We start from the raw sequence: 15,133 nt of genomic DNA, 5'->3' as shown, positions 1-15,133 counted from the left end.
CAATCATTTTAATATGATTGTATATTGAAGTGTTTCATATACTGAGATGTATCAGTTTTAACAGTATATTTAATTAATGTGAATAGTTTTCTTGAATAACCTTAAGATTGGCTGTTTGTTAATGTTAGTACTTAAATATCTATATCTCATCAGGATTATAATTATATGTATGACCAAAATATTAAATATTTAAAATAGTTGTATGTGCCACCATGTCTGGCTCAAATAGTTTTTAAATACACAAATGACATATTCTTTTGGCTGAAACAAAAAAAATATCATTAAAAAGGGGTAAAATAATAGAAACTGATTTATTTCCCCCTTTTTCAAGACTTTTGTTTCCTAATCTCGGCCCCCTAGAGACAACTAATGTTGATAATGTTTTGAGTATCTTTTCCCTAATATTCTTTGATTATGAGCATATAAAATTAATATAACCAGCCAGGCATGGTGGCATACTCCTTTAATCCTAGCACTTAGGACGCAGAGACAGGTGAACTCAGTGAATTCCAGGCCAGCCTGGTCTCAGAGCCAATTCCAGTACAGACAAGGCTACACAAAGAATCCCTATCTTGAAAAACAAATAAAACTTAATATAACCATGCATTAATATTCAAATGTAGGTATAAATGTTTAATCCATTAAATAAATGTGATATTATACATGCAAAATAGCTACACACTTATCTAAAAATAGGAATAAATCACTGGTGTACAACAACATGGATAAACCCAACAACATGGAAAGCATTATTTCAAGTGAAAAAAGCTAAACACCAAAGGCTGCACATGTTCCATTAATATGAAATATTCAGATTAGATAATCTATAGAAACAGAAAGTAAATTTGTGAGTGTCAGGAGCTGGGGGTTGGAGGAAAAAGTGTGAAGTTTCATCATAAGATGACAGAAACATTTGGCAATAAGAGGCCTTGCCAGGTTTACACAAGGCTGTGTGTTCAATCCCTAATATTGAAAAATATTTTTTTAAAGATCTAGAACTAAATCATGGTAAGGGTTGTATAACATTTTAATATATCAAAATAATATCCTAGTTACTTTCCTATTTCTATGACAAAAACACAACTAAGGCAATCTATAAGAAAAAGCATTTAGGGGGCTGGAGAGATGGCTCAGCAGTTAAGAGCACTGACTGCTTTTCTAGAGATCCTGAGTTCAAATCCCAGCAACCACATGGTGGCTCACAACCATCTGTAATGGAATCTGATGTCTTCTTCTGGTGTGTCCGAAGACAGACAGATAGTGTACTCATACACATAAAAAAATAAATCTAAAAAAGAAAGACAAAGCATTTAATCTGGGGATTCTGGTTCTAGAGGGTTAGAGTATGAGACTGTCATGGCGGGGAGATAGCAACAGGCAGACAGGCATGGTGCTGAGAGACTGAATATTCACATTTCCTCAACCCAGAAGAACTAGGGGGAGAGAGTGTCTTTTTAAGTCTCAAGGCCCACCCCCCAGTGACACACATCATTTAATCAAGACACACTCCTTAATCTCCCCAAAACAATTTCAAAACTAAGAGACCAAGTATCCCTATATATGAGCCTATGGAGGTCATTCTCAAACCACCACAACCCACCAAATCACAAGATATGTTGAAGTAATTAAAATGATCAATTTTATATGAATTTTATTTCAACTTTAAATATATGTGTACATATATTTTACTTGTTTTTTACAAGTAAGAATGCATTCTATACTGTGCTTAACCTTGATTATTCTCTTAATATAAATTTCTGCATTTATACAGCCAAAATTGTCAAACATCTTTATAATGATTCCTTGATTCCATGTTGCGTATTTTATGTACTCGAACACACCAACCATGTTTCTTTTAACTCTGAACCTAATGATGTAATTATCTAAATACTCTACAGTCTATTGCAATTGTTTTGCTTCACGTAGCTCATACCCTCATAACCAGTTCTAACTGGTTATGTTGTTCGCAAATCATTTTCAAAACTTAGATGATTCAAGTTCCTACAAAGCCAATCTACAACTTCTAGTTCATTTGTATTTCTGGGGCATGCCTTCTAGTGTCCTAATCTGAGGGTGAGAATTTGGGATGATGTCCAAGAAAAGGGTGGTGTAGGGAATGCCAAGGCCCAGTCTTCCCAGAGGAATATTGAAAAATCAAACAAAATGTATTTTACTTAATTTTCTTTTCCCTTTCCTTTCTGGCTTGCTTTTGTCTTCTTGTATTTAGGGAAATTTCTGTTAAAACATTAACTGAAAACAAGCTCTAGGAACAGATGTTTCAAAACTGTTCATAATGTGACTTATCAGACATCTATGAAACATTTCACCCAGCAAAAGAATACTATACATTTTCCTTAAGTACACATAGAACATTCTCCAGGATATACTAGATGCTAGGCCATAAAATAAGCCTCAGAATATCTTAAAAGATTAAGACCAAGCAGAGTAGATTCTCTGATCAGAATGGAAAAGAAACTAGAAAACAGTAGCAAACATGGAAAATCTATAAATATGTGAAAATTATACAACCCTTACCAATGGAGAAAAAAAATTAAAAAAATCGGGGAATGAAAGCACAATATACCAAAACTTATGGGCTATAGCAAAACCATGCTCAGGAAGGAATATATAGCTTCATTTTAAAAGGGCTCTTAAATCATTAACATAAAAATGCTTTAACATGGGCTGGATGGCTCATCAGTCAAGAACATAAGTTGCTCTTACAGATGCCTCAGGTTTGGTTCCCAGTACCTAGATGATGGCCCACGATCATTCACAATTTCAGTTTCTGTGAATCCAATGTCCTCATGCCCTATCCCAGTCTCCTTCGGTGTAATACACATATAAATGATATAAATAAAAATAAATGCACTCAAAAAAGAACGAACTGAACTCAAAGTTAGCAGTTGGGAGAAAATAAGGACTATGGTAGAGATAAATGACATTTAAAGAACAAAAACAGATAATCAACAAACATTGGTTCATTAAAACAATCAACAAACTAAAAACAAAAGTACTTATTATTATTTATTATTAATATTTATTAACTGTGGCAAGGAAAAGAGAGGGAGGAGAGAGAGAAAGAGAGAGAGAGAGAGAGAGAGAGAGAGAGAGAGAGAGAGAGAGAGAACAAGAGTAGATGTAGCGAGAAACAAACTCAGAATAAAAGTTAGAAACTACTATCAACATTCAAGATATTTCGAAAGGGTATAAAAATACTGTAACAATTGTATAGCAATACATTAGATAAGTTTGATGAAATGAATGCATTTCTAAAACCATATTGTCTTAGTTTGGAGTTCTATTGCTGCGAGGAGATACCATGTCCACGGCAACTCTTAGAAGGACAACATTTAATTGGGGCTGACTTACAGTTCCAGAGGTCCATTATCATCATGGTGGGAAACATGGCAACATGCAGGTAGACATGGTGCTGAAGAAGAAGCTAAGAGTTCTACATCTGGATTCACAGGCAGCAGGAAGTGACTACCACGCTAGGCCTGGCTTCTGCATCTGAGACCCCAAAGCCTACCTGCTATTGACACCTCTTCCAACAAAGCCACACCTATTCCATCAAGCTCACACTTCTTTTTTTAAAAAGGTTTATTTATTTTATGTATATGAATACACTGTAGCTATCTCCAGACACACCAGAAGGGCATCAGATCATATTACAGATGGTTGTGAGCTACCATGTGGTTACTGGGATTTGAACTCAGGACCTCTGGAAGAGCAGTCAGTGCTCTTAACCGCTGAGCCATCTCTCCAGCCCAAGGCCACACTTCTAATAGTATCACTACACACATAAATTACCAAGATTATTCAAGAAGAAGTAGAAATCTGAATCATTCCAGAAAAAATACAGAGATTGGATCAGTAATCAAAAGCCTCCTAATAGAGAAAATTCAAGATCTTGGGACGAAGAAATATTTTAGCAGATAAAAGAACTTACTGTTTTTGCAGAGGATATAAGTTGGTTCCCAGAACCTACTTGTGGGATGGTCTTGTAATTGCCTATAATTCCAAGGGGATCCCACATCCTTTTATGACTTTTATGACATACCTACCAGGTATGTACATGAAACACACACAGATATGAGGGCAAACACTTATACACATCACTAAAAAAATATAAACCTTGGAAGAGGAATGGGAAACACAGCCAAGTGACTTTGCTGATGATGCACACTGAACATTTAATGAAGCATTAGCAATCTTCTTTAAATCCTGCATAAACATATTGGAAATACTTTCTAACTCACTCCAAGAATCCACATTAGCCTTATAGCAAAGTCAAAATAAAAGATACTAAAAGAAATTACAAACCAATATATCTATGAATATAGATTTTAAAGTCTTCAACAAAATGTTAGCAATTGAAATACAACAGCATCTTAAGAAACACACACCCTAAGTCCAAATGGAATTTATGAATTTATTTCAATAAGACAAGGGTGAATGAAGAGGGAAAATTAATCCATGTGTTATAAGACATTAACAGAATGACACACACACACACACACACACACACACTACAGTTGATATAGGAAAAGCATTTCACCAAAGCCAGCAGCCAGCATCTTTTATGTTAAAACTACTCAAAAAAAAAAAAACCTCAGAACCAAAAATAAATAAAAAAAATAAAAATAAAACCTCTCTAAATATGAGAAAGGGAAAAACTTACAAATAATATGAAACTCAAAGGCAAGCACTCAACACTTTTTTCCTAAGACCTGGAACAAAATAATTGTGTCCATTCTTGCTACATGTCACCTCTAAATAGTTCATAGTAAAAGCCAAAATTATAAAATTCTTAGAAACAAAGTACAAGGAGATCGTCATAGTCATGACTTTGCCAATGGATCACAAAAGCACATGCAACAAAAAATATAGAGAGATTAAATTGGCCTTCAGCAAGTTCTAAAACTCTTGTGGATCAGGGTACATTATCAAGAAAGTGACCATTTTGTGCATACAATCAAATCACATGATATAGACTGAGAAAGTTATATGTAGGAATATATATGTATAGATACATGTAACAGCAATTAGTGAAAAAGAGGTGAAAATTTTGAAGGAGAATGAGGAGGGTTTGGTTAGAGGAAAGAGAAGGAAGAATGTTGTAATTAAATTATGATCTAAAAAATAAAAAAGTACAAAATGAAAAGATAAGGTGCTTATATCTAGCAAGAATACTTACAACTCAGTAATAAAAAGGCAATTGATTTTAAAGCCAACAAAGACTCTGTGTACATATTTCTCCAAAGTAGGCATACAAATGGCTAATAGATGAAGAGAAACTAAACATTATTAATTAGAGAAATGTCAGTCAAAACTAAAAATAGATATCACATTGCACACATTAAGAGAGTAATAACCATAAACAAATAATAAGTCTCAAAGAGTGGCATAAGTAGAACCTTTATACATAGCTTGTAGAAATGTAATACTGTTCAATTGCTTGTTCAAGAAGAACTTTAGCAGTTACTCAAAAATTTAAACATAAAAGTTTACTGTATGGCTCCTAGAATTCCTCTGTAGAATTCCTCTCCTAGGTGTATGCCTACCCAAGTGAATGAGGACATGTCCATAAAAATTTTGAATGTGAATTTGCATAGCAGCATTACCTATAGCAGCCAAAAGGTATTACAATTTCACTTATCTGTGCTGATAAAATCAGTAAACAAATGTGTGGTATACAATGAAATATTATGCAGCCATAAAAAGAAACAATGTATCAATAACAGGGTTCAGCATAGATAAATATTAGAAACATTATGTTTAGTGAAAGAAGCCAAATAAGATGATCCAATCTACTATAGCTTCCTTTATATGAAATATCTAGAGTTGGTAAAGCTACAGAGATGGAAAATAGAACAGGATCTGCTTAGGGTAAAGAAAGGAATAAGACTACATGGGGATAATGAAAAATGATCTACAATTAGCGCTAATAATTGTACAATCTTGGGGCTACATTAAAAGCACTGAAACACATTTTTAAATGGTGGAATTACAGTTTGTAAACTATTCTCAGAAAACGACAAGGGAGATGCTATATAGGCTTACAAATCGAAGGGAAGTTACTGTGCACCCGAGGAGACATGTATTTACTAGGTTCAAAAAAAAGTGAGCCCTAACTGTCACACAGTGTGACACAGTTCCCATGGAAATACATGCTACAGCATTTTCATCCCTTCATTTGCTAGCTACGCACGATAATGACAGCAGCCTTTGCTGGAGGTTACCTGCTGTTGCTTGAAGGCCTGAAGAAGTAAATTGATGTCAGTAAACGTGAGAGGAAACTGCAGACGAGGACCGTCATAGGAGTCAGGCACATCTATCAATCCCACGTATTCCTCTCTGTCCTTGCTTTCGAGCCTGGTGTTTTCAAAAAGTCGACTTACTAATGCTGAAAGGGAAAGGCAAAGAGGTATAAGATGACGAATCGATGTCCTAATGCTTAACAATACCCTATTGCATTTCTAGCTCCTGTAAGACACTGTGCTGTTATGAATGACAACCTATAGCGTGTAAAACTAAGAGGAATAACTGTTTCTGAGGCCAGTAACGAGTATCCCTTCCTGGACCTGGGCTCTGTCAGAGCAGGGAAACCATAGTCAGTGGGGAAGAGAGCAAGAAGCACATGAAAACTGCTCGGTCGAGGAGGTATTTTGATATTCTTGAGTTGAAGCACTAATTCTTTTGTCCACTCTTACTTATCAGATTCTTCCAAGCACTGTATTTGCTTCAAACCGCTGCTGCTATTCATGATCTATATAAAATTAAACTGCAGCATTCAATTTTTCCTTTGTTAAATACTTCAGAGGATTTTACTTAGCTTTAATTGATTTGTGTTTCTCTTTATGTACAATGTTTCTGATGTGATTTCCCCCCCCCCCCCCTCTTAGGAACAAAGCAGATAAAATGTAAACGGCAAACCATAGGCAGAAATAATCAAAGCACCCCCCCAACCCGGCCTCTCTCATATTTCTGAATAGTAACAGGCTGCCTGCATTGGCCATTTAGAAAGGAATTTAATAAGGCTGAGACTCACAGTCATTTCTTGCCATGTTGTCCATGAAACAGTCCCTAGACAGAAACCTAGACAATCCATGCTTCTTGGAATGTGATTTTAGCTATTTTCTCTTGCTTTCAAGATGAGTTATGCTCATAACTTATACTACCCTGAACAATGTGGTCCAAGGGCTATCTACCAGCTCCAAGTCCAGGTCTCCAGAGACCTTATATGATTTCATGCTCTCTGTTTTGGAACCTAGCCATTTCCACTCAGCCCAGGCTGTCCTACTGAAAGGCTAATTACATGGAGCAGAGCAGATCAACCAAGGTAAGGATGTCCTAGATCAGCTAATAACTGGCAGACCTCTAGACACACAAGTAAACTCCAGCCAAGATTTAAAAGTCAGTCAAATCAACTATGTCAAGATCAGAAATGTTTGGCTAATTTGAAGACTTGATAGTGAAAAAAAGCACTTGAATACTATGAAACTGAAATAATGTGGCTACTTTTCAGTATTATTACAGTAAGAAATAACTGACCAAGAGGACAATTAAATACTCTTCAACTCATCAACACTTATTTCTTATTAAAACATCTTCATAAGTTCTCAAAAATCTCTTTTCTGAATATTTAAAGTTGGTCACCTGTAGAAGATATGGTACTAATAGTTGTAGACAGAATACATATTTTTCCATTATCAATTATGATAAGCAATACAGTGAAGAAGTAAATTTGTAAAATTTTTCTAAACTAAGAAATAATATTTACAACAAAATATATCCTAAATTGTGGTGTATAGGATATATTTTGCTAACAGTTGATAATGTTTTATGAAAAGTGAAACTGAAATATAACAAAATCCATATTCAGTGAGGTCAGAGACATTTTTCCTTTGATTTTAGTCTGATATATAAGAACAATTTAATTATTCAATTTATGTTAGAAACCAGGAAAGCAGAACATCCTGCTAAACTTGTTTTGAGATTCATCATGTAGGTAGTGGAGCCTAAATGCTCTACTTAACTCTCCTAATGTCTTCTGGGAATCACCCTCCTGCAAATGAAAGCTGAAATATCAGGCAACTCTCAGGGAAAAATAAGTAAGTGATATCCCCACTCACAGGAACTCCACAAAACCCAGCAGTTTTTCTGTATTAGCTAACGGTCAGAAAGCTTTTGTTATAGACTGTAAGAAAGTCATCATGAAGCACATATGATCAGAACTAAGGGATCTTGGTTTTTAGGTGATGTACATATTAATGGCATGACTATAGTGTTCATAGAAAAGGCTGTAGAGCTTTTGAAATGCATTTGACTTTAAAACACAGATGCTATCAGAAAAGGGAATGAAGTTGAATATATAGATTTGCATATGCCAATTATGGAGACACACACACACAAACACACACACACACACACACACACACACACACACACACACACGCAGCCCCCTTTCAAGCTCTCAGAAGCTTGGCAAGTCACTTTCTGTTGCAAATACCTTCAGTATAATCCTCTCTTTAGGCTCTGTAACACAATAAAACATGCCTGACGATATCTCTAATTTACAACACTATCTCTGAATCACATATCTGCATGCCTATATTTATTGTGCCCACTGTTTATTTTACCCCTAAACAACCATTTCTTCTTTATCTTTTTGTTTTGGATAATTTATCTTCATCTTTCAAAATTCAGCAGGCTTCCAAGTTTGAGCCCCCAATTCTACCTTTTTAATAAGGAAACGATAATGTTGATGATGATGACGACAATGACAACAAAGATGACTTCCTGAATGCTTAGTATGTACCAGTATAAGCAGATGAGGACTGTTATTTTCTTATTTTATACATTAAAGTGGGGGCACAGTATGTAGACAAATAGAATCCTATCCCTAAACTCTGTGTGGACATGTATATTGCAGTACATGTACACATATAGACAAGTGTGCAGGTGCATGAGAAGGCCAAAGGTATCTTCCTCAATTGCTTTCTATGTCAGTTTTTGACTGAACCTAGAGGTCACTGATTTCCCAACGCTGGCTAGCTAACAGCCTCATGGATTCAACCCTGTCTTTCTTTGCCTATTCAACCCTGGAACTGCAAGTATACACCACTGTGCCCAGATTTTTTTGTGAATGCTAGAGATTCGAACTCATTTCTTCATGCTTATATGACAAGGATTTGCTAAGTGAGTCATTGACCTAGACCCCCAAACTGTTTTTGTCTGTATTTATTTTACATCCCAATTGCAGTTTCCCCTTCCTCCTCTCCTTGCAGTCCCTCTCCCCATCTCGCCTCCCCCGAACTCCCAGCCATTACCCTCTTCCACTTCTCTTCAGAAAAGGGCAGGCCTCCCATGAATAACAATCAAACATGACATGCCAAGTCGCAGTAAGACTAGGTACCCCCTCTCTTTTTAAGGCTAGATTACACAATCCAGTAGGAGCAAAGCAGCTGCCAAACTCTTAGCCATTGTGATTTTTACTCTATAAAAATGCACTTATGTTATTTACATACTTTTAACTGATATATTGGAGAAACATAGCTCTGTGAGACATGAATGAAAAACTACCTCAACAAAGAAAACTGTTTATTTGTGTGCTAACCAAAAATTAATTTTCAAAGATCGTGAAAAAGGTTATTTTTGAAGAAAAGATTCCATTTTCTTTGTCAGTGCCTTTGTAAATGTTGCCACTTCTCTCCTTTCCACTGGCTAATAACAAATTCTGTCAACAGCAGTAATTATAATTTGAGTCTAATTATTTCAAGAACAAAATAAAATATTCTTCTTTTAGAATCAATAAGCTTAGTATATAGCCCTTTCTCCCATAGACTTAATGACCTTTATTTCTTTAAACGTTTAGTGATAAATTAATGGAAAGATTCTCTAAGCCAACTCTTTAATAAAACTGCACAATATGAAATATTTGAGATTGATTTATTTTAATTTTGGTTTATGTGCATGGACGTCTGCCTGCGTGTATATACTACACCACATACATGCCTGGTGCACAGAAAGGCAAGAGGAGCTCATTGGATTCCCAGGCTCTGGAGTTACAGATGGTTGTGAGCTGTCCTGTAGGGATTAGGAAATTAATCTAGGTCCTTTAGAAGAATATCAAGTACTCTTAACTGTTGAGCCATCTCTCCAGCCTCCGATAGGAAATATTAATCAATATATATTAAAGCATTATCCTTCTACTGGGCTTTTATCAACATGAAAATAGCAATGGAGATTCTCTTCTAATAACTACTGTATATCCTGTATAAGCTAAGCTTTAACATTTCTAATGATTATTGTCCTTATGGCCTGTAACTAATAAATAAGAATTTAATGAATGCAAGTGATATATGAAGATTTGTGCAACATTTATTTGGAGTTAATCCTTTGGTGTTTGCTGTATAACTTTGAGAACATGGATGTAAACTAATTGAATATAATCAAATATTAATACAACCAAATGATACCTCTGTAAGTTGTAATAAGAAAATAACTTTTAAACAATTGCCTTCACACATGCTGCAACTTCTCGTTTCTCTACTGGATGATAACAACTAAATCCTGTCACTGCCTATGAGTCACACTTAAAAGATCTTGTCTTTCATCTTGACGGGGAAAAAGGATATTTTTAGGAAAAACTAGAATTTCACAAGTTTTTCCACAAATATAGTATCTGCTTAATAATAACCACCTTCATTGTACTTTGAAAACAAGGTCCACATAGTGCTGGACAAAGAAAAGCACTATATGACACTTAAGAGTTATTTCATTTCCTAATTATAAATCTCAGTCAAAATCATTAGTGCCCATATATTAAATTCAATCGATGCCAAGGTGACATCTATTAAAGTAAACATAAGTTTTTGATTTTAAAAAACATGGAATGGAAGGATACTCCCTTGGCATAATTATTTTAAGTAAGTAAGTAACACTGGTTTCCATTAAGTCATCAAAAAAAAAAAAAGACTGCCTACTTTTACTGTTTTTGAATACACTTTTGCTTTTGCTAGCCAATTCAATAAGATGTGAAACCAAAATAAGAGTAGTAACTATATAGAGAGTAATAACTAAATATATATAAATATATGGTGTGATTTAAAAACTCAAGAAAAACTTCAAAAATTGATAAGAGAATTAAATATAACACAGAGTAATTGCATAAGCTTCAATAACAATTCACCATTGATAAGATAACCTTGAATGATTACCCTCAAACCCTCAGAGTCTACACTCAAAAAGGTAAATAATGAATACTAGATGAAATTATGTAAATTACTGAAGCACATGGTACATGGTAAAGTCTACTGCAAAAACATCAGTAACAATACATAAACTACTAGCAATATTCAGTAGAAGCACAAATAAGATATGGTCATAAACATTTAATGGAATGTTACAAGTAAGTAATGGAAACATGGCATGCTCGAAAATATTCTATTCACCACAGCAACAAAAAATGAAAACACTCTAGCGCCACAAAAAATTAAAAATATACATACATACACACACACACACACACACACACACACACACACACACACACACACGTATTCCTAAAGAGAATTTATGTAAACTGTATGGTCTAAGGGGACACTTTGGCTGATGGGGAAGCAGAAGAAAAGTCTAAACAACACTTTCATATGATTCAGCATACTCCCACCAGTCTCTGTTTAAACCTATGGCAACTTTGCCTTTTTAAAGTTTAACAAATAAACTGGAAAAGAAACTATTATGAATGCAGACTGGGAACTTGTATGTGGCCTCTACTCTCTATCAAGTTCTATGAGCCTGTTTCAGCCCTGCAAGTAGAAGAATAGGGAAAGGGGCTGGCATGGTTGAGTTTTGCATAGGATGTAGTGTGCTAACCAGCACAAGTACTACTTTAGGATCCATTTCCCTTTTATAGCCAAGATGTCTTGAGACACTTTGCTGGCCTAATATCTGGGAATGTTTAATTTTCTAGCTGCTAAAAGATCTTAGCACTTGAGTTAAGCAGGCCTAGGCAAAGGATGTCTGGAATCCTCCCACCAAAGAAGCTGTGAGAAATCACCCTACAAAGTACATGCATAACGGCATATGCCTGTCGTTCCTGTGCTCAATATGCTGAGGTAGGTTGATTAAGAGTTCAAAGCCAGCTTGACTTACATAGAAAGTTCCACGTCACCTTATTGTAGCTCTGCCTCAGGAAATGAAGAGGAGAAGGGGAAAGGTGAAGAGGAGAGGGAGCAGAAGGATAGAGGAAGAGGGACGGTGTCAAGAGGAGAATGCATAATTCACCAAAAGATATATGTACATAAATATGCATGAGAGCACGATTATAATGCCAAATTGAAAACAATCCAAGTACACATAAACAACAGAATGCATAAGTTAGAATGCATTGTTAAAATGGAATGCTATTCAATGATAAGAATGACTAAATTACAATAACAAGAATGATCTCCCAAATACAATGTTTAGTAAAAGGAAGCTAGAGTCAAGGTCTATTCTGTATGTTTCTACTTCTACAAATAAATTACAAATAAGCATTATTAATTAATTAATTAATTAATTAATGACACAGAAGTTCAAAACAGTTCCATAGTGCCATGGAAGTTGGGTTCTAACTAGATAAAACAGAAGGGAAGTTTCTGTGGCTCCAATAATGACTGGGTAATTTTTTTAACTTTTGAGAGAAGATATCATGCAGCAAGGATGACCTTGAATTTCTAGTCCTCCTACATCCTCTTCAAAAGCTGAGATTGTAAGCCAGTGTCACCATGCTTGACTTTTGCAGTGCTAGGGACTGAGCCCAGGGCACTCAGCCTAGCACTCTATCAATTGAGCTACATCTCTAACCATCATGTTTTAGTTCTTGTTCGGAGTACTTGTTTCCTGGGCATGTTGTCTTTGAGACAATTTCAAGCATATATAATTTGTATATTTTCCTATAATGTGCATTATATTTCAAGAAAAACACTGTTCCCTTCTTTGAGAAGAAATGTTCTGTTATATTTTTAAATCATATGCAAAGTTTCTTTTCCAAAATGCAGATTTTAAAAAATGGAGAGTCTGAGTAAATATCTCTGAGCTGCAAGCCAGCCATCTGTGGCTCTAAAACCCTATAAAAGTGACTCTGAAATGAGTCTAGAATAACATATTAGATCTTTAGTGGAGAGAGCCACGTTTCATTTCATCATTCTATTTCACCCCACAAAATATTTTTGAACAAGAATATGAAGCACAAATGATTGTCTTCAAAATGGCAAAGTACCTACTTCCTTCCATTCAGTTACTACTCACTGCTTTCATTAGTTTCACTTGTATATTCTTTTTTTTCAAGGACAAAGGCTTGTTTTATTTTAATGACTGATCCACGTGAGGCCATAGCCTGGCCACTATGTACAGACATGAGGGAAGCTTCATTTCTTGGTCTCTTCCTCCTTGGACAGTCTTGATGATCTCATCCTTCTTGGCTTGGAGGCGCTCCTCCCGGTGCTTTCGTGCCTCCTTGGTCTTAGACCTGTTAGCCTCAGCCTGGTCAGCCAGTAGCTTCTTGCGGGCCTTGTCTGCCTTCAGTTTGTGGATGTGCTCCATGAGAATCCACTTGTTTTTGAACACATTCCCTTTGAACTTCAGGTACAGGCTGTGATCTTCTTAGATTCCCGGTATCTCCTGAGAGGCCGGCGCAGGATCCTCATCCTTCTCATCCAGGTCACCTTCTCGGACATCCGAGCTTTGGCAGTATCCTTCCACTTCCCTATGCCCATATACCTGCCCTTCCGTCGGGTCAAGGTGTTCTTCCGGCATTGAGCCCGGGAATGGACAAGCTTCCGGATGATCAGGCCATCTTTGATCAGCTTCCTGATCTGCTGAGAGGGTTTGGCATTGGCGATTTCATTGGTTTCATTGGGGTCCAACCAGACCTTCTTTTTACCACAGCAGAGGACACTAGAGGCACACCTCTTCTGTAGCCTGAGCATACTCATGGCTCTCACTTGTATATTCTTAACCATGCCAATAAAACACCATTCTTCTTGCCACTTTGAAGAGTATTTCTGGGTCAGAAAGATGGCTTAGTGGGTAAAGTGCCTGCTGTTAATCAGGACAACCTGAGCTCAATTCCTAAGATCCTCATGATAGAGAAAACCGAACACTGCAAGTTGTCTTCTTCCCCCTCCCACTCACCCTCACCCTTCCCTCCCCCTCCTCCTCCTCCTTCTCTTCCTCCTCCTCCTTCTGATGTTTTATTTATTTATTTATTTTTAATTTTTTTGGATATATTTTTCTTTACATTTCAAATGCTATTCCTTTTCCTGGTTTCCCGTCCATAAGTCCCCTATCACACCCCCTTCCCATTCTCATATAAGGGTGTTCCCCATCCCCTGTGACATTCGCCTACACTGGGCGGTCCAGCCTTGGCAGGACCAAGGGCTTCTTCTCCCATTGGTGCCCAACAAGGCCATCCTCTGCCACATATGCAGCTGGAGCCATGGGTCTGTCCGTGTGTACTCTTTAGGTAGTGGTTTAGTCCCTGGGAGCTCTGGTTGGTTGGTATTGTTGTTCTAATGGGGTTGCAAACCTCTTCAGCTCTTTCAATCTTTTCCCTAACTCCTCCAACTAGGACACCTTTCTCAGTCCAATGGTTTGCTGCTGGCATTCACCTCTGTATTTGTCAGACTCTGGCAGAGCTTCTCAGGAGACAGCTATATCAGGCTCCTATCAGCATGCACTTCTTGGCATCAGCAATATTGTCTGGATTTGGTGTCTGTATGTATATGGGCTGGATCCCCAGGTGGGGCAGGCTGTGATTGGCCTTTCTTTCAGTCTCTGCTCCAAACTTTGTCTCCATATTTCCTCCAATGAATATTTTTGTTCCCCCTTTTAAGAAGGAGTAAAGCTTCTGGACTTTGGTCATCCTTCTTCTTGAGCTTCATGTAGTCTGTGGATTGTATCCTGAGTAAATAATCAAGCTTTTGGGCTAATATCCACTTATCAGTGAGTGCATACATGTGTGTTGTTTTGTGATTAGGTTACCTCACTCAGGATGATATTTTCCAGTTCCAACCATTTGCCTATGAATTTCATAAAGTCATTGTTTTTGATAGCTGAGTAATATTCCATCGTGTAGATGGTT

General features: G+C 36.6%; 1 protein-coding gene and 1 pseudogene across 7 annotated transcripts in view; both read right to left on the bottom strand.

Annotated features, from left to right (window-relative positions):
• Positions 1-15,133, bottom strand: part of Ppef1 (protein phosphatase with EF-hand domain 1) — a 153,317-nt gene that overhangs the window by 51,117 nt on the left and 87,067 nt on the right. For all 7 annotated transcript variants that reach the window (XM_087600180.1, XM_087600181.1, NM_001434223.1 and 4 more), the window contains one exon: positions 6,246-6,409. In XM_087600180.1, the coding sequence (XP_087456306.1) occupies positions 6,246-6,409 (164 nt within the window). The remainder of the gene's footprint in view (positions 1-6,245; positions 6,410-15,133) is intronic.
• Positions 13,344-13,985, bottom strand: LOC147998209 (large ribosomal subunit protein eL19 pseudogene; annotated as a pseudogene).

Source organism: Rattus norvegicus, chromosome X (genome assembly GCF_021556685.1).
Source record: "Rattus norvegicus strain SHRSP/BbbUtx chromosome X, alternate assembly SHRSP_T2T, whole genome shotgun sequence".
Lineage (NCBI taxonomy): Eukaryota > Metazoa > Chordata > Mammalia > Rodentia > Muridae > Rattus > Rattus norvegicus.
This window is presented reverse-complemented; position numbering and strand designations above follow the sequence as displayed.